Source organism: Debaryomyces fabryi, assembly GCF_001447935.2.
Source record: "Debaryomyces fabryi strain CBS 789 chromosome Unknown contig00014, whole genome shotgun sequence".
Classification (NCBI taxonomy): Eukaryota; Fungi; Ascomycota; class Pichiomycetes; order Serinales; family Debaryomycetaceae; genus Debaryomyces; species Debaryomyces fabryi.
Window position 1 is genome coordinate 27,238 of NW_015385440.1, and position 19,268 is coordinate 46,505.

The window sequence follows — 19,268 nt, forward strand, 5'->3', positions numbered from 1 at the left end:
CTAAATGGGCAATACATATAGGTATTTAGTAGATAGGTTACGATTCGACTAGAGATATTTACTTGATTGTAGACTTGTAACAGTACTTTCAATAAAATCACGTGCATTGTGATTTTTGATAACGCTCTTATACCTCTTTGCTATTCACTTAACCAACATACTGTTGAATATCGATGAATTAAATGGACCAAAAGTCAAGTTCACAGGATGCTCTATCCGACTCAGTGATATATAATGATAATGAAGCTAGTGCCGATAATAGTTTACGGGAAGGTTTGGCAGTAGATGGTATAAATAGTGGGTCAAATTACAATGAAGTTCCAATTGATACTGGAATTGATAATGCCAACCCTGAGACTGATGGAAATAATTCAAACGATTTGACAGATAATTATGCGGATAATAGTGTTGCCAATGAAAGCGATGTAGAAAATGAAGATGATGATCCATACAACTCGTCTCCCGAATATAACAATAAGCGTATTATCTTGCAAAAATTCACGATATATAATTCGCTTAATACCATGTACATAGTTGGCAGTAATGCAAAAGAGAGTTTATTTAGAGTGTTGGAGATAGGTAAAGACCCTAAAGATGAAACTAATTTAACAATTATTGAAGATAAAAACTACTTTTATACTAGAAAAGACATGATAGAATTGATCAATGGTTTAAATGAGTCTGTAGAAGGAAATCTTCGTAAAATAACGCAAGGTTTCGGATTATTGGGATTAATTAAATTCACTAAAGGTTATTATCTAAGTATAATCACCAAAAGAAGCCAAGTAGCTATTATTGGAGGACATTTTATATATCATGTTGACGAAACTAAACTTATCCCGCTAGATGTGAATTACAGAAGACCAGAAAAATACAGTGACGAAGAAAGGTTATTGTCCATTTTCAAGTATATGGATTTGGGAAAGACGTTTTACTTCAGTTATGCGTACGACCTCACGAACACATTACAAACTAACTTCATAAGGCATAAGAAACTAGCAACAGAATACCAGTATAAGCAGGATAAGCATGAGAATAAAGGCAAACCCAACCAATTTGATAATTTTGATCATAATGAGCGATTTGTTTGGAATAAACTATTACTTAGACCGATGCTAGAAAATCCAGATATCGCGACTTATGAATGGTTCCAACCAATTATTCATGGGTTTATTGATCAGGCTAATATATCAATTTATGGAAAGAAGATTTATATTACAATTTTAGCTCGTCGTTCTCATCATTTTGCTGGAGCAAGATTCTTGAAAAGAGGAGTAAACGATAAAGGAAATGTTGCTAATGAGGTTGAAACAGAACAAATTGTGTCAGATATGTTGATATCATCTTTCCATGATACAAAATATGGATTTTTTAATAATCCAAGATTCACTAGTTTTGTTCAACATAGAGGATCCATTCCGCTCTATTGGACTCAGGATTTGAATAGATTACCCAAACCACCTATTGAGATAAATTTGCCTGACCCATTTTATCAAAGCTCGGCAATACATTTTAATAGTCTTTTTGAAAGGTACGGCCTGCCTGTGATTATATTAAACTTAATCAAAACCAAGGAAAAACAGCCCCGAGAACTGAAATTGAACCAACATTTTACAAATTGTATAAAATATTTAAATCAATTTTTGCCTGAAGAACATAAATTACAGTACCATTCATTTGATATGTCTAAACATTCTAAGAAAAATTTAGATGTTATTACACCCTTACAGAAGATTGCATCTGAATCGATAGATAGAATTGGTTTTTTTCACAATGGTACCGACCTCGCTTCAACGAAAATTCAGAAAGGTATAATTAGAACCAATTGTATTGATTGTCTTGATCGTACAAATGCAGCTCAGTTCATAATCTGTAAGGAAGCACTTTCTTATCAATTGAGAAGCCTTAATATCATTTCAGAATCGACAAACTTGGATTATGATTCTGATTTGATAAACATTCTTACTGAAATATTTCACGACCATGGAGACACAATCGCAGTACAATATGGTGGATCTAACTTAGTGAATACTATGGATTCATACCGTAGAATCAATCAATGGTCATCACATACCAGAGATATTTTGAATAGTATAAAGAGAATTTATTCGAATTCTTTTATGGATCTGACAAGACAAGAGGCTATTAATTTGTTTTTAGGGAATTATCAATATTTTCCGAATAAGCCTAGATTATGGGAACTACAAAACGATTTTTATTTGCATAATGATATATTGATTGAAGATATAAGGATAAAATTAAGCTACATTCATTGGTACAATGAAAACTACTTATCAAGTGATCGGTTTGAATTTAATATGATCGAGCCTAATAAAAAAAGCAAATATGAATTTGATATGACTTACGAAAAGCTCATGCCATTTCCAGAATACAATGATAATTGGTTCAATGAATGTTATAGCCCTCTGAAATTCCAATCGATGTATGAGCTATTTCAGTTTAATATGAACTCAAATGCACGTTATTTCCCTTCTATTGTTAATGTTGGACCGATTAAGAAATTTGACTACAGCCCATTTGAGTCGAGAAAGCTTTTAAGATCAAACAGGACTGACGAAACAGATGCCATGACATCTAAAAATGGGGTCAAGAATTTGCAATATTTAGAAGTCTGTAAGGAAGAAAGCGATAACAAAACAAAAGGCAGTATGAAAGATATAGAAGAGAATGAAGATGAAGACGACCTAGAAAATCAGTCTATCAGACTGAAGTTTGTAAGAAATCCTTCGAATACTTTCCTCAAAAAGAACCAACAATATACTCACCACAACGATTCCAACCATAATTATATTAGCATTGCTAATTCAAAGAAGATTAAGAATTTTCTTGCAACAAAAATCGAGAAGTTGGGGTATACAACTGGATTACATTCATCGAAGGATTTAAAATCACCTAAGTCGTATTCTACGAAACCTAATTTGCATTTTGAGTCTATTTCTATGGCAGATCTGGAATCTATGGACGAGTATGATTATATCAAGTCTCTAGCAAAGCCACAATTAAAGGAGGAAGATTTGGACTTGTACCATTCGCAGGCAGATTTGTCAAATTTTACTTATGATCTGTCTGTGTACCCTAAAACCCTTACATCTAGTGTAGCTGATAAACTAGATACAGACTTCAAGGACATTGATATTTACAAATACTACACATCAACCTTAGTCAACTGCAACGATCAACGACCACCTGGCGAAATAAATCGTTTCAATAGCACATACATTCGTCAAGTGGGGAACATAGACCCGCGCGATGCGAAGTTATACGGCCAGTATATGGGAGTTGATGAAGATAAAATATTTGGCTTCAACACTGAAGATGATTATTTCAGATAATTACGCAAGATATTTCTAAGCTAAGTTATAGATGCAATATAATGATAATGGAAAATCATCATGTAGCAAGAATTTATATAGTTTTTATATTGGACTTGCCCCGCTCTACCTAATTAAGCCTGAAATTAAGTTTTAACTGCATAATCTCAGAAGTTCTGCAATTGACCTACCAATCTAAGTATATTAGTTCTATAAATGAGATTAAAAGCCACAGGAATAAATTGGTTGGGTAACAGGCGTGTTGTTGAGATATAACTAGTGGATAATTAGGGAAATTTTAGTCCAAACCAGGTAGAAATGTAAATCGACGTCAAAAATTGGAGAAAGGTTTCTCCGATATCGCCCGCGCTCAATCTGATTACTCCGGTTAAAAAAAAAAAAAAATTCAATTCTAATGAACCAAAGATTTACTATTTAATATTGAAGGATCCAGATACATAATTGTATTTGTGAAGGCATAAATAACAATTCAACAAGTCACAAGGAATGTCTACAGCAAATAAAAAAGTGAATTACCCGTATGTAATATCGAGAGATCATGAGAAGTTAGACCAAAATGTCTGACAGGTGATTAACAAGACTAACATTAATATAGATTTTGGTATGGTGGTGCTGCCAGTATGATTGCATGCTTAGTGACACATCCATTAGATCTCGCCAAAGTTCGTTTACAAACTGCATCTAAACCTGGCCAGTCTTTAGGTTCGATGGTGTACCAAATTATAACCAAAGAAGGATTTTTCAAGATTTACTCGGGTTTGAGTGCATCCTTATTAAGACAAGCAACATATTCGACTGCAAGATTTGGTATATATGAATTCTTGAAAGAAAGTTATACCGAAAAATATCATGTAACTCCATCAACTGGTATATTGTTGCCAATGTCTATGGTTGCAGGTGCATTGGGTGGTTTAGTAGGTAATCCATCCGATGTTGTTAATATTAGAATGCAGAATGACTCAACATTACCAATAGAACAAAGAAGAAACTACAGAAATGCTTTTGATGGTATTTTCCGTATAATCAAAGAAGAGAAAGTTTCTTCGTTATTCAGAGGATTGGTACCAAACTTGACTCGTGGTATTTTAATGACTGCATCACAAGTCGTTACCTATGATATCGCAAAAAACTTATTAGTGGATACTTTCAATTTGGACCCATCGAAAAAGGGTACTCATTTTAGTGCCTCATTACTTGCTGGGTTAGTGGCAACTACAGTCTGTTCTCCAGCAGATGTCGTCAAGACAAGAATCATGAATTCGAAAGGTGCCAGTCAAGGTGGTGCTATTTCTATTTTAACAACTGCAGTTAAAACAGAAGGAGTTGGATTCATGTTCAGAGGTTGGTTACCTTCCTTTATTAGACTTGGTCCTCATACCATCGTCACTTTCTTAGCTTTAGAGCAGTTGAGAAAGTTCAAGATTGGTATGTTTTAATAGCATAGAGAATGCTCGTGAATAACTGTATCATATTATAGACTGGACTTAATAGTTCTTATAGATTTTCTTTAGAAACCCATAATAATTAATTATAAATTATACAACTTTGTATTCCACTCTTTTCGTATACAATGACTACACTCTACATATTAACGACACGTACCTTTATACAATGTTAATTCAAATACAAAAAATTTAAATAGTTTGAAAATTATGGAAACTGAAATCAAATAAAACTGCTTTATCTTAAAAATATGACATTATTCTTTTTAGAGCAATGAAGCTGTATCACCGTACTTATTTAGCGACTTCAATGTTATCTAACTCAAGCTTTTCGAATGCTTCTTTTTCAGCTTCTAAGATGTATGGAACCAAATAGTGGGTGTCCTCTTCTGGTTTAACGGCTTGGTTTGGTGGTAATAATTGATGTGATAAAGAACATTGGTGAGCAGTAATGAATCTGTAGTTTCTTGCGTAGATTTCTTCATCTGGTAATCTGGAAATAGCCTTTTGCATAACTGGAGTTTCTTCTATGAGTAAATCATTAAATCTATATTGTTAGTAAATGCTTCTTATACAGCTTTGAAAACTACTAACATATCTCGTAGCTTCATGGCTTACTTGTCAACAAAAAGTAGCCTTGATTTAATATAATTCATCATCCATAAATACATACTTTAAACCCATTTCTCTGTATCCGGCGTAAGCAACGAATGCTTTAGCAACAGGAGTCACAACCTTAGATAAAACTGGTCTAGATAAAATGTAGTCAGCAGTCTTGACAATAGAAGTAATGGAAGCCATCTTTCTTTAAATTTTATACTGATTCTTAACGTATATTAGGGTCAGTACCATCTCTTTAGTCAATTTCAACTTGTTTGGTGCGCGAGAGAAATCAAAATTTGTGTTGATTTCATTGGCTCTATTTAGACTTCCTAATTTGGAAATAAGTGCAAGCTTGTAAATTATATCTATATATCGTGTAAAATAGAACTACTCAATAATGGTATTCGTCAACAGCATCCCCCGAGGTATTAGGAAAACCACATTCTTCGAGAATGGTAAGAGGGCCATCACTCTTGACTAAAGATTGTGTTTCTTCATTTTTGCACAAAAATAACCCTACATATCCACAGGAGTTAATCCCAATGGTGTTCTTGTAGACGCCATTTGATCTAGGAACAAGCATCATGTAGTCTGTAGTCATTATGAAACTGTAAGAAATGTGTTCCGCACCATTTTGTTTCAGTACGGTTAAACAGCGTTGCAATAAAGATACAAAGTACATTGTTAAGTCTTCGTGTTGAAGGTCCAGTTCATTGGGAGGAAGACGAGCAGTAAAATGGGCAAACGGCAAGTCCTTGTTTTGTAAAGGTTCATTTTTCTGGTTCGGAATGAATGGTCCAGATGTGTATGCCAATTCTTCCCCGAATGCCTTGTAGCCATCTGGTAAAGTCATAAATTGAATGTGCTTATGAGGCTGAGATGCACCACTTTGGGGCCCAGAATTATAAAACGCAAACCAGTTTTCCTTCGATTCATTCTTCACCTTGCTGAGAAGTGTGTAGATCCCAATTAGCTCTGAAGGTGATAATGGAGTATCTTGGGACTTGAATTCTCTTGTAATCATCATGAAATGTCTTGGAACAACGGGAAATTTGTTGAACACAATCTTGAATTCGTCATCTGGTCCAAATGTGTCTAATATGGTTAATTCTTTTTCCGGTTTCTCAAAAGGATTCTTCTCTTTGGATCCCTTTTCTGGTCTATGCATAAGCGAAGTAAGCAAAGTAATCTGATAGTTGAATGTGGAATCGCCGATCTTTTGTTGTTCTAACTTATTGATGGCCGATCCGCCATTAAACATAATATCTTCATTCTTTACGGCTTCCTGATACTTATTGTCAAGGATATCATAGAAGTTAGATGGTATGTCATAAAGCATAGTGTAGAAATTAGTGGCTATACATATATATATATATACAACTATATTTGACTGAAGCTTAAATTGACTTTTCCAAAATGTGCACGCGACTTGCGACAAAAAAGTGCTACTTACGCTTAAACCAACTAATAAATTTACTACTTCTTCTTTTCAGTTTTAGACTCTGATTATCTAATGCATGAGTATTAGGTATATTTGCTACCACCTCATCTACTAAAGCATTTGATTTTGACCTCGAATGTCTATTTTTTTTTGGCGATCCATTATTGCAATTTTTAAATGATGGAATTTCTATTTCCCTGAGAAATGCCTCTTCCTTTGGAGATGGAAGTCGAGATGAGAATTGATTGGCTGATACAGGTATAGTGGAAACAGCCACAGTAGAAGCAGAAGGCGCTAATTGAATTTGTACATCATCGTTTACTTCGAAAGTTGCGTCAGTCGAAGGTGAGCTATCTTGATCTGAGCTCACCACAATCGTTGGGGGTGTTGAATTTGAATTATTAGTGACAGTACTTCTGTTGGAGATACTAGATTTATTGGCGCCTGAAATAATGGATGTGTTAGACGTACTAGTTTTGCTTCGCACGGAATTCAGGTCTGTGAGAGTAGTCTGGTTAGACTGATTAATTTGCTTCGAAGGACTGTTATCAGGCTTATTAGTTATATCCTGCTGCGATAGAAGTGACGAATGTTCTGTAGAAGGAGCGGTTCCGTTTATAGAAAGCGAAGTGTAGTTTGATGTAATGCTGGTAGGACTAGTCGAATTATTCTTGCCGAGGCCACTCTCCCCTGTTCGTGGAATTTTATTAACCTCTTCTTTGTTTTCGCTTTTCGTCGCAACTGAATTCTTGACTCGAGGAGACGACGAAGGTAATTGTACAGTATTCTCAAAATGCAAAGCCCTAGATTCACTATTTCTATTTTCACCATATCGATCAGTTGCCCTTGTATCTCCTAGCCTCGAAGGCTTTGAAGTGATCCGCTTCAGAGTATTAGACTTGAGACTCGGTAAACTTGAAGAATGGCCTAATAGTCTCATCTCTTTGTTATTAGATGTGCCCGCTATCCTAATTGTGATACTGTTCGACCTAACAAGATTAATGCTCTCAGACGAAGAAACTTTCAAAGCATTTGAAACCTTGAAAGACTGATCATAAAAGGACTGGTAACGATTTGCTTTTGCACCAGATCTTTTGGTATGTGATAGCGTGTCAGTTTTACCACTTGAAATACCAGAATTGTTCGATGTGTTGGATAACGTCTTTTCAATAGCCTTAGATGAGCGCAAACTCGAGCATGATGAATTAGCTGATGAATTTGAATAGAGACCCTCCAATGTGTGTTGTGGATTTGTAAAAAATTCTTCGTCATGGTCAGCTATCAAATCGAGATTGTCCTCATTCGCCACCTCCATTTCATCGAGTTCATCGACTTCATCAATATCATCAATATCATCGTTATCACTTGTCTGTTCTTTAATGGGTTGTTGAAAAAGTGGGTTATTAATGGACGATAAAGGTGATGAAATAAACGGACTAGAAGCGGGCTTCAAAAAGGGCGATGCTAAGAAGTCATCATGTCCCGATAATTCTGGCGGCGTCAGCTGGGTACGTTTGTGGATAGGTATAGATGGTGAATTCGTATCTTCCAGATTTGTGTTAGCTTTTAGGATTTCATCAAGATCAATTACTGCATCCGGTACATTTTCATTATTAAAATTGGTTTCCTCCGTCAAAAAAAACTTTGTTTTAGGCGTATTTGATGTCGACGCCGATTTAGAATGATTCAATCTTATAGGTGAATTCAATGAGTAGTTATTTGGTCTTCTGGGAGGCGATGTAAAAGCTATGAAACTGCGCTGGTCATTCTGATTCATGTCTGGTGTTTTATTAGGGAATGAGAAGCCATCTCCAGTCGGTTTCTTGCAAAAATCATCCTCGTTATTGAAATTAAAATGCCTATCTAGGTCCTCACCACCTTTTCCGTAGTCGTCCTTTTCACTCGATGTCGTATTATTTGGTGTGTTCAGTGTATGCGTGTAAGTGTTGGCTGTAGGCGAAAACAACCCGAGTCCAACCAGGTCGAAGTCTCCAGAAATTGCTGCAGACCTTCTATGTCTATGTCTCCTTCCAGGAGTAAGAGCTAGATTTGAAGGATTTGGTAATGAACTCATCAAGTATACAAAAATGAAAAATCCGGAACGGCGGATGAACTAAAAAAAATGATATTAATGGTCTGTGGTATGCAATAATGAATGGACGCTAACGTAACACGTAGCAAATATGTGAATAAGTAATAAATAGTCAGTCAATATGACTCCCAAATATGCTTTTTAAAAAACCAACTATTTAGTATTATGAAAGAAGAGATGAAGCTAATTTGCGTATTTTTAGATTGGGTTAAATTACTTTTTCTACGCGATTGTGTACTTAATGGGTGAGAAAAATTTTATAAGCTTATTTATGATACTGGAATACAATAGACTTGTGTTCTAACGTAATTCGTAAAACTATAAAAGTCCAACTCAACGTAGGTGATACTAGAAATGATTATAATTACAAATGGAAAAGAAAATATTTTGAGTAATAAACAATAAGACTTATGTGCCAAAGGGTCCTTAGCCGTATGGATAAGTTTAAGTACGGTTTTATATTGTAATATTATAGTATATATACTATTTGACTATATCTCGGGGTAAATTAAGATGGTGCGGATTATGCCTATTTTTTATGTTTCTTTGCAATTCTCTTCAAAGCTCTTTGTTCGTTCTTCATAACACCATCAACCATCTTATACTTACCTTTAACACCCTTAGGTCTACCACTCAAACCCTTATTGGAGCCTCTGGCAACAACCAAAGTGGCCTTTGGTTTTGTCTTTTGCTTCTTGGTTAATTTCTTCATCAACTTTTGAATTTCATCTGCCTTGTCCCTTTCGGACTTTCCACTGTCTTCGTTGATCATATCAGACTTCTTCTTCAACTTCTCTAATCTCTTCAATGCTCTTAACTTCTTACGGCCTTGTGCTTCCAAAACCTTCTTGATTGGTCTGGCATTCAATTGTTTTTGCTTCTCCTTGATAGCTAATGCTGCTTCCTTAGTGATTGGCTTAACTATCTTCGAATTTCTCTTTTCATCATCCACAAACCAGTCTGGAAGGTCATCATGGTCTCTGAAAGAGTATCTATGGATACCTTCATTGACTAAATCATGCTTGTTTTTATGTCCTAACGCCACTTGATGGGCTAAAGTCATGGCTTCAACAGTAGCAATATCTACCTTTTGCTGTTGATCCTTTGCTTTCGAATATTTACGTGATATGTCATTTTCATTGTCAGAGTCACTATCAGAGAGCTCTTCTTCTGGAGCATTAGGAACAATTTCAAAGTCGCTGTCTTCACTTCCATCACTTTCATTATCGCTGCTATCAACTTCCATTTGGTCGGACTTGTTATTGATATGATTTTCATGATCAGTAGCATTTCCATTAGTAACGTTATCAGGCTTGACTTCTTTCTTGCTCATTTCTTCAAGCAATGCATCATCTCCTAATTCGCCAAATATGCTATCTGATGCAAAAAATACCTTAGCATTCTTAGATAGTTCCTTTTTCCTTTGATCTGCGATTCTTTGAATATGTTCATCGTCGTCAGAATCAGATTCACTTTCCATTTCATAGTCATTAGCTTCTACTTCTTCTTCGCTTCCTTCTTTATCGGATTCTATACCTTCCCAACCTTCGTCATCAACATCACCTCTCAATTTCTTGGCTCTATAATTTGCATCTCTTTCGGCTCTTCTGTTTTGATAAGAATTGTACATATCATCCAATTGTGCTTCTAACTCATCAATTTCATCTTCAGAATTAGCATCGGCATCTTCATCAAAGTTAATGTCATTATCCTTCATGATTTCTTCGTCATTGAAGATCATCTTTTTCTTACCTTTACTTAACTTATCTAATTGGCCTGTTTTAATAGCTGTTTTCAAGTTGAACAAAGATTCAGCTCCAATTTGAGCGGCCTCGATACCAATATTCATATCTGTTAACATGTTCATTTGTGATCTTTGAATTTCCTTTTGCTTGATTTCGTTAGCTTGTTTCTTTGCTTTCTTTGCCTTTTGCTTTTGTTTTTCCGTCAACTCTTGTAATTCTTTTTCAATCTGTTGGTCCTCTGTTAATGGCTCGACCTCAATTTCTTGAGTTTCTTCTTTAGCATCCAATCCAAGCAAGTCTCTAGCCTGCTTTCTAAATTTTAACAAAAGTTTAAAATCTTTTTTACCTAAAACCTTTAAATCTTTAATGCATTCCAATAATTCTGGTGTACATAATCTCGTCTTCCTTAAAATCTTCCATTCATGATCATCCTTAGGTGGTTCAGATAATTTATTTAAAGTTCCTAGAGTGTTGATTGGATCCTCATTCTTAATAAACTCCAACAATGGCATCTCGTGGAAAAGAGTATAATCCCCTTCTTCATAACCTTGTCTTCTTCTAACTTTCTTTTCTGGATTAAAAATCTTTGCTTCATTATTATCAGGGCCGGTTGGTAATTCCTCAAAGACTTCTTTTGGGTCTAAAAGTCTTGGATCCAATTTTTTTGGAGACTTGTATCCTTTACAAACGACGAAAATTTCTGCCGAAACATTACGAGAAGCTGGTGGTTTGGTAGCTTCTACCTTTTCGAACAACTGTTGGAATACCCACATTAAATTGTTATAATCTCTGGATCTGAAAATCTTGGTAACAAATGTTCCTCCGGTGTTTAAATTCTCAACTGCTAACTTTAACGCTTGCAACGTCAAATGCGATTGAGTAAATGCATCCTGAACCCATCCTAAACCAACATTTGGAGCACCATCATGCAAGACAGTATCAGCTTTCCACGTTTTCATATGACCTCTCAACTGAGATCTACAATCCTCCGTAGTAATATCAGACTGAAATGTAATACAGTTTGGTAATGCCTTAATAGGTACTATATCGACTCCAATAATTAAAGAATTAATAGGACATAACTGCGATGCAACCTGACACCACGAACCAGGAGCAGCACATAAATCAATGACAACTTTAGACTTTTCTAAAAAATGACCATATTTTTCGTTTATCTGAATAATCTTGAAAGAAGAACGAGCCCTATACCCCTTTTCTTTGGCTAAGTAATAGTAACGATCTAAACGACCTTTACTGTGTTTCTTCTGAGTTTTCCCCATACTTAGTTATTATCTATGTTACTATTATAAATATTGCAAATAGTCTAATGCTTTAAGTTAAATAATGAGATGAGATGGAAAAAAAAAAAGATACTGCAGATAAAATTAGATTTTATTTACGCTTCGTGGTACAGCAGGATAAAGCTAAGGAACTACATACAAATACACTGCTTGTCTCTAGCATCCGAATAATCTAATGAAAACTAAATGCAATTTTTATTATAGATTTATAGATAAGAAATATTACTTTTTGCACTTATTATTATTTTATCACTTATAGTTCCCATTCTTGTAATTCAGCTTTATTTCTATCGATATCAATTATATTGGCATCAATTGTTGAAATATTTCCATCATTACATAAAACACATTCCTTTAACATAATATCATCTAATTCTTGTTTATTTGATACACTTGCATTCTTCTTGAAATTTTGGAATATCTTTTTGAACCTATAATCACTTTTCAGCTTTAGATAATACTTCACGAGGCAATCTTTATGGAAATTATGATGGCAATTTGGAAAACACACAAAATTTTTATTAATCAATAAATTTTGACACAACTTACATGGTTCCCCAGGTTCAATAATAGTGTAAATTTTGCCTCTTGCTTCCTTCTGTTTAGATTCTTTGATTTGACTCTTTAACTTATGCGTAATATTCAATGACTCTTGCATTTCTGAAGATAACTGATTGATTCTCGTATTATATTGGTTTAATGATTTCACTATCTCATCCTTGAAGTTATTAATCATAATAGATTCCGGAAATAATGGTAATAAATCTTTAAGAGTGATAATACTCGAATCTGAGTTGTTCCCAAATGACAAATTTAATAAGTATCTAAGAGCCTTGCTTAGCTTGGACAGGTTTATTTCTCTAATGACCAGATTATCAACTTTTCTCATTGAATCGACTAAATTATTAGTAACATCCTGAACTGGATCGCCATTCTGTTTTTCATCTTCATTATCTTGTGATACCAAAATATTGCTTTCTTTATCGTCATCAACAATATTCAAAACTTCAAACTCTTTCCCTTGGCAAATACCATCAATAATATATTTAGCAAACATCATTAAAAGCTTTTTCCTAGAGCTGAAGTTATCTTCTTCTAACTTTATTTTAGAAACGGAATTTATATCTCCAGGTTCACTTTTATTGTACACAAGTTCGTAGTCGTCACCAATTAATTCTAACTGTCCATTATTAAGGATAGACCCTTCATATTTTTTTAGCACAAATTCAGCCAATTCAGTTAACCCATTGTTGAGAGATAATTTTAATGCCTGTTCATATAAACCCATATCATTAATCAAAATAATAACAGCGGCTTGATATTGTTTATAATTGATACACAACCTGAGAATGAAATCTGCAGAATAGAGAGGAAACTTTTTTGAATTATTCATAGGTTCAGTCTTCGCATAATTCAAGAATCTAACGATGTACCTTGTGCAACGCTTCCTAGTATCATCATCCTTAATTGGATATGTGATTAATAAAGACAAGTAACAATTGTTGACGGTCTTGTCTTTAATACCTTTATCAAAAATTATCTTCAGTAAAAATGGGATGCTGTGATTATCTGCTAATGGCAATGTATGATTATTTTTATTATAAATTAAAATTGCTGGCAAGAGCTTTTCATAATTCAAACTGGGGAATTTCAACCAGGTTTCAACAGTTAATTTTGGACTATTTATTAATAATATTGTCGATTTCTTATAAATTATATCCACATTGTTAGTCTCTGACACAGTGTAAATTTTAACTAATGTCTTCAAAGAACTATTCCAGTCCTCTATATCAATATAATAGTTTAGAATAAATTCATAATCCTGTATTAATTCTGCAAAATATATTAATTTCGAAGGATAATGTAAATCACCTATTATCTGGTAGACTGTTCCGGCATCGAGGATTTTATAGTTTTGAGATAGGAAATTTTCAAACAGAGAATTTAACGAATTGAGCATGCTCTTCTTCTTTTCAAAATTCTTTTGGAAAGAATCTTCCTTTTGAATCATTGGTGCCTCCAGTGATGTAAGGAGTTTGACTTCATTTTCTAATGCATACGTAGTTCTGAGCATCAATTCGATAATCCAAGTTGATAAAACAATCACCCTAATACGAGATCTTTCTACGGTTTTGGCAAGTTTGAACTTCATCAATAAATATTCAACTAATAATTTCTCTGAAGAATAATTTCTCTTAGCTCTATCACCATCAATAAGAGGCTGCTGTAAGTTTAAAAGCATTAAACACACCTTTTCAAATGGTTCAGACAGTTGGCCTAAAATTTTAATTCCTTTCACTTGAAGGCTAAATAAGTCCTGATCAATATCTTCGTCAACAAAATCAATTCCGAAGCCACCTTTTTGTAAGTAATCATAACCTTGTTTTACTAGAACCATATCCTTTTTAAAAAAATTCTTCGAATCCGGATCTTCAAGGCATTCTAAAGCTTTTTCGTACTTTCCAAGTTTATAATAATTGTACCAGACAGATGTTGATTCATTGTTAATAACAAGCTCATATATATTATTACTTGAATATAACCAATATGTCATTTTAGCATAGTCTGCAGTTATACCAAGAAGTTTTTCGCTTTTCAGCAAATGTTCTTTCACATTAATCACAGTAGGTTTCGAATTCGCTAACTTATTATGAATATAAAGCTTATCGTGATTTTTATTCAATGAGATTAGATGATGCGGACTTATTATCAATGAATTAGAATAAGTAGATGCAGAATCATTTAAAAAATTCAATTTTTCTGTTTTAGAAAGATATAACTCTGGATCATTCGAATGTATTTCATGCGTAGGTGACACTAAATATGCAAAATATTGGTCGTTAGACTCAAAAACGGGTGTCAGATTGTTAGATTTGGGAAGAGGAACTGTTTTCGGTTTCATTTTAAATACCTTCATTAACTCAGAATATGAATTATCAAAGCAATCCCACATTAGTAATTGATTACTAGTAAATATATTAATTTGTAAATCATTGTTAGCATAAGTAAGTCCAAAAATCGGTTGCTGTTGCTTGTATACTAATTTCACATATTTGTCATCTTTCTTTTTATCATTTCCATTATTATTATGCTTGATATGACCTATGTAGACGGAACCGTCTTTTGTTCCAATCAAGAAGTCGCCTGTAGATTCTCTATATTCTTGTGAATTAGGAAATACCATGAACTTAATATCCATATTTTTAAACCGAGGAAGTAGCTTAAAGTTGCTATACGATTCATGCAAATAATAATAATTAGAATCGCTAGTCCGTATAACCAAATGCAATCCATTTGGATGTAACCACGAATCTATGATCTTACTGTCTGTTCCAGATGGCAACAGAAGCTGTTTCACCTCCGAAGGATTTTCCAAACTAATTTTGTATACATAAATATCTTCTAAAAGATACATGATGTTATTTTTAACACATAATTTATGCAATGAATGATTAAGGCTGAATTGAAGTTGTACTTGTTCAATGTCAAACACGGGTTGCTCCTTGGATAATTGGGCTGCATCTGATATCCCAGACATAATGGTCGAGCCTGTATTTGTTATTTCAGATGCTTCCTCGTCTCTTGAACTCATTGGTCTTGATAATGTGCCTTATTGCATGAAATTTGTTCTACGACCCATTGGCATACTTATCAAGTGTCTGATATCTACTCAAAAAACGTGTCACGTGCGTGTGTTTTCTCTGCTACAACTATCAACTTGTGGCTTCGTAAACTAACCCACTGTACCATAGGTATGCTAAAACAAGTTGTCTGTTGTACAATAAGAGGTCTGTTCTATTTAGTCATATGCATATTGCATAACAGACCTCATGTTAGAGAAACTATAAATGGAAATTGGGAATTATTTTAATCCCTAAACTTTTTGTTTCTTGCAATATAAATATACTATCAATAACTCTTATATCCATAACCGGGCCTTCCTCTTGACTTTCTGATTAATGTTCTTATTCTACATTATTATGTCCAAAAGAATAGCATTTGCCAACAGCTGTAGTCGAGCGTGTATTAAGATTGGAGTTTCCTAACTACGTCAAATTGATTTCTCAAACAAGTTTGCCGAATCATTTCTCTAGTTCATATTTCGTATGGCTTTACCCGGTATATCATGGTTCGTCGAAATCAATAGTTTTCAATAGATGCAAAAAACTCAGCCAGCAACTGGTCATGGTCTGTGTTGTATGCAGTATCATATGTTCTGTTATTTAAGGGCGAAAACATCAAAGCGGACTTAATAAACAGAACACTACTTAGTCAATTGATACAATGAATGTGTTAAAACTACAAAAAAAGTTCCCAGTGTTGGAGCAGAATGATCTTTTTGGGATTATTGAAGATTTCAGAAACATTGACTTAGAAGATAAGGGGTGGGTTGAAAAAAAAGACGTTATTAACTCCGTTTCTCAAAAAGGAGAATATACTTATGATCAAGCAAGAGAAACATTAAAAAATGTAGATGTCGATGCTTCTGGACATGTGGAATTAGATGATTATGTAGAATTGATGGCTAAGTTGAAAGAATCGAGATCAGCGCCTTCAAGAGCCGCTGCTCCTGCTGCTGCTGCTGCTGCTACCGGAGGTGCTAGTGCTTCAAATGCATCAACATCGGCGCCTGTTCCAAGCGCCAATACCGCTCATAAAACATATATTACTGGTAAGACTTCAGGTACAACCCATACTATTAATGATGAAGAAAGAATTGAATTTACAAGACATATAAACTCGGTTCTTGCAGGAGATGCGGACATCGGTGACAGATTGCCATTTAGTACTGAAAATTTCCAAATATTTGACGAATGTCGTGATGGGTTAGTATTGTCTAAATTAATTAACGATTCAGTTCCAGATACTATTGATACTCGTGTTTTAAACCTTCCATCCGCAAAGAAGAAGGTTTTAAACAATTTCCAGATGTCTGAAAATGCAAATATTGTTATAAATTCTGCTAAAGCTATTGGTTGTATTGTTGTAAATGTTCATTCGGAAGATATTATTGATGGTAAGGAACACTTAATCTTGGGATTAATTTGGCAGATTGTTAGAAGAGGATTGTTGTCGAAGGTTGATATTAAATTTCACCCTGAATTATATCGTTTACTTGAGGATGACGAAACTTTGGAACAATTCTTAAGGTTGCCTCCTGAACAAATCTTATTGCGTTGGTTTAACTATCATTTGAAGAATGCAGGATCCCAAAGAAGGGTTACTAACTTTTCGAAAGATATTAGTGATGGTGAAAACTACACTGTTTTATTGAATCAATTACAACCAGAACACTGTGACTTGGGCCCGTTAAAAGCTTCTGATTTGCTAACTCGTGCTGAACAGGTCTTGAACAATGCTGAAAAAATTGGATGCCGTAAGTTTTTAACCCCAACTTCTTTAGTTGCTGGTAATCCTAAATTGAATTTGGCTTTTGTTGCTAACGTTTTCAACAACTATCCTGGTTTAGATCCAATTGAAGAGCATGAAAGACCAGAGATTGAAGAGTTCGATGCAGAAGGTGAAAGAGAAGCTAGAGTTTTCACATTGTGGTTGAATTCTTTAGATGTCGATCCACCTATTGTTTCACTTTTCGAAGACTTAAAAGATGGATTAGTCTTATTACAAGCTTATGAAAAAGTCTTACCTGGAAGCGTATCCTTTAAGCACATAAATAAAAAGCCTGCTAACGGAAGCGAATTATCTCGTTTCAAAGCCTTAGAAAATACTAACTATGGGGTTGAAATCGGTAAAGCCAACAACTTCTCATTGGTCGGTATAGAAGGTTCAGATATTGTCGATGGTAATAAATTGTTAACCTTGGCATTAGTGTGGCAATTAATGAGACGTAACATCACCAACACTTTAGCTCTGTTGAGCAATGACGGAAATAAAAACTTATCTGATGCTGATATATTGAAATGGGCCAATTCTCAAGTCGTAAAAGGTGGGAAGAATTCTACTATAAGATCATTCAAAGACTCCTCTTTGGGTAATAGTGTCTTCTTGTTGGATGTATTAAACGGTATGAAACCAGGCTACGTTGACTACGACTTAGTTCACCAAGGTTCTAATTTATCCGAAGAACAAAGGTATGCCAATGCCAAATTGGCTATTTCTATTGCCAGAAAGTTGGGAGCCTTAATTTGGTTAGTCCCAGAAGACATTAATGAGGTTAGAAGCAGATTAATCTTATCTTTCGTAGGAAGTTTAATGTGTGTAGCGGAAAATTGAATCTCTCCTCTATTCTTCTGTTGTGTTATTATATATTCTTAATCTATATACATTCTAAAGTGGAAAAGCTAGGATGGATAGTTCTGTAGATAGTTGGTATGTCTCTATAGAAAGTTATTTGATCACGTGATTTTCTCGTTTTCGTTTTAAACCAATGAAATTTTGACCATTGAAAATTCAACAGTATTAACATAATAGATTCAAACAAACAGGTTAATCCTTTCAAAATATGTCGACCTCTATCTTACCATTCACAGAAGCCAATTCTAAGAGAGTTGCATCCTTGTTCAGAAGAGCTTTAAGAACTGCCTTCGACAGTTCTTTAAAATTCGATGCTTACAGAAACGAAACCATAAAAATCAGAGCCCAATTCGAGGCCAATAAGAGCATCAACAATCCCTCCGACTTGGAAGCAGTTATTGCTAGAACAGAACAGAAATTACAAGAATGGAAACATCCAGATCCTTATATCACTCCTTGCAGACCAGGTGGTACTAAATACCAAAGAAACCTTCCATCTCCTTCTGAGCCTGTTGTTCCAGGTGATTGGTAAACTATATATACTGCTATGATACAGGTTCTAGTTTTTCCTAGTTTTCCCGGTTTCCATTAATCTTGGGTGTCTTCGAATACTTGTTGAATTTTCCATCTAATTGTCGATGATTCGAAATGCAATATAGCCTTTCTATTTCAATAGACTATTGGAGACTTCATGATATGTATTTTTTCATCTAATATTCCCACATAGCCAGTTCTAACCAATTATGGCTAGTTTCTGGTAGTAAATCGTCATTTTCATATGAAGTTACCGAACCTTCATTATTTTTTTTATTTTGCTCCGTATAGAATGTACGGTGTTCTGTGTTTTATATAAACTATTGCACTTATAATAAACTTTTAATCGTATATTTCATTGTAGGCACAAGTTTTCGTCGCCTTATTATGGTACGATTCTAATCTTGTTAAAAATCTCATTCTTTATAAAATCTCAAATTTGCAACACATTGGCGGTTAATATTTTAAATGATTTATAATATATAAACATACTGATTTTCTT

At 34.4% G+C, this 19,268-nt stretch overlaps 9 protein-coding genes across 9 annotated transcripts; 4 read left to right on the forward strand and 5 right to left on the reverse strand.

Moving 5' to 3' along the window:
- Nucleotides 1-182: 182 nt before the first annotated feature.
- AC631_01113 (phosphatidylinositol-3,5-bisphosphate 5-phosphatase) lies at nucleotides 183-3,353 on the forward strand (the record flags this gene model as incomplete). Its single annotated transcript, XM_015609943.1, has 1 exon — nucleotides 183-3,353. One exon carries the CDS (start codon nucleotides 183-185, stop codon nucleotides 3,351-3,353), a length of 3,171 nt encoding a protein of 1,056 aa, XP_015469202.1.
- A 620-nt stretch (nucleotides 3,354-3,973) lies between these two features.
- Nucleotides 3,974-4,789, forward strand: AC631_01114 (uncharacterized protein; the record flags this gene model as incomplete). Its single annotated transcript, XM_015609944.1, has 1 exon — nucleotides 3,974-4,789. The coding sequence occupies one exon, from the start codon at nucleotides 3,974-3,976 to the stop codon at nucleotides 4,787-4,789; it is 816 nt and encodes a 271-aa protein (XP_015469203.1).
- A 300-nt stretch (nucleotides 4,790-5,089) lies between these two features.
- On the reverse strand, nucleotides 5,090-5,596 carry QCR7 (ubiquinol--cytochrome-c reductase subunit 7; the record flags this gene model as incomplete). The annotated part of the gene is made up of 2 exons (XM_015609945.1): nucleotides 5,090-5,342; nucleotides 5,469-5,596. The coding sequence occupies 2 exons, from the start codon at nucleotides 5,594-5,596 to the stop codon at nucleotides 5,090-5,092; spliced, it is 381 nt and encodes a 126-aa protein (XP_015469204.1).
- A 193-nt stretch (nucleotides 5,597-5,789) lies between these two features.
- On the reverse strand, nucleotides 5,790-6,737 carry APA2 (bifunctional AP-4-A phosphorylase/ADP sulfurylase; the record flags this gene model as incomplete). Its single annotated transcript, XM_015609946.1, has 1 exon — nucleotides 5,790-6,737. One exon carries the CDS (start codon nucleotides 6,735-6,737, stop codon nucleotides 5,790-5,792), a length of 948 nt encoding a protein of 315 aa, XP_015469205.1.
- Nucleotides 6,738-6,843: 106 nt separating this feature from the next.
- Nucleotides 6,844-8,913, reverse strand: AC631_01117 (uncharacterized protein; the record flags this gene model as incomplete). Its single annotated transcript, XM_015609947.1, has 1 exon — nucleotides 6,844-8,913. The coding sequence occupies one exon, from the start codon at nucleotides 8,911-8,913 to the stop codon at nucleotides 6,844-6,846; it is 2,070 nt and encodes a 689-aa protein (XP_015469206.1).
- A 547-nt stretch (nucleotides 8,914-9,460) lies between these two features.
- Nucleotides 9,461-11,956, reverse strand: SPB1 (27S pre-rRNA (guanosine2922-2'-O)-methyltransferase; the record flags this gene model as incomplete). Its single annotated transcript, XM_015609948.1, has 1 exon — nucleotides 9,461-11,956. One exon carries the CDS (start codon nucleotides 11,954-11,956, stop codon nucleotides 9,461-9,463), a length of 2,496 nt encoding a protein of 831 aa, XP_015469207.1.
- Nucleotides 11,957-12,230: 274 nt separating this feature from the next.
- Nucleotides 12,231-15,569, reverse strand: AC631_01119 (uncharacterized protein; the record flags this gene model as incomplete). Its single annotated transcript, XM_015609949.1, has 1 exon — nucleotides 12,231-15,569. The coding sequence occupies one exon, from the start codon at nucleotides 15,567-15,569 to the stop codon at nucleotides 12,231-12,233; it is 3,339 nt and encodes a 1,112-aa protein (XP_015469208.1).
- Nucleotides 15,570-16,261: 692 nt separating this feature from the next.
- Nucleotides 16,262-18,211, forward strand: SAC6 (fimbrin; the record flags this gene model as incomplete). Its single annotated transcript, XM_015609950.1, has 1 exon — nucleotides 16,262-18,211. The coding sequence occupies one exon, from the start codon at nucleotides 16,262-16,264 to the stop codon at nucleotides 18,209-18,211; it is 1,950 nt and encodes a 649-aa protein (XP_015469209.1).
- Nucleotides 18,212-18,440: 229 nt separating this feature from the next.
- AC631_01121 (uncharacterized protein) lies at nucleotides 18,441-18,764 on the forward strand (the record flags this gene model as incomplete). The annotated part of the gene is made up of 1 exon (XM_015609951.1): nucleotides 18,441-18,764. The coding sequence occupies one exon, from the start codon at nucleotides 18,441-18,443 to the stop codon at nucleotides 18,762-18,764; it is 324 nt and encodes a 107-aa protein (XP_015469210.1).
- Between the last annotated feature and the right edge of the window lie 504 nt (nucleotides 18,765-19,268).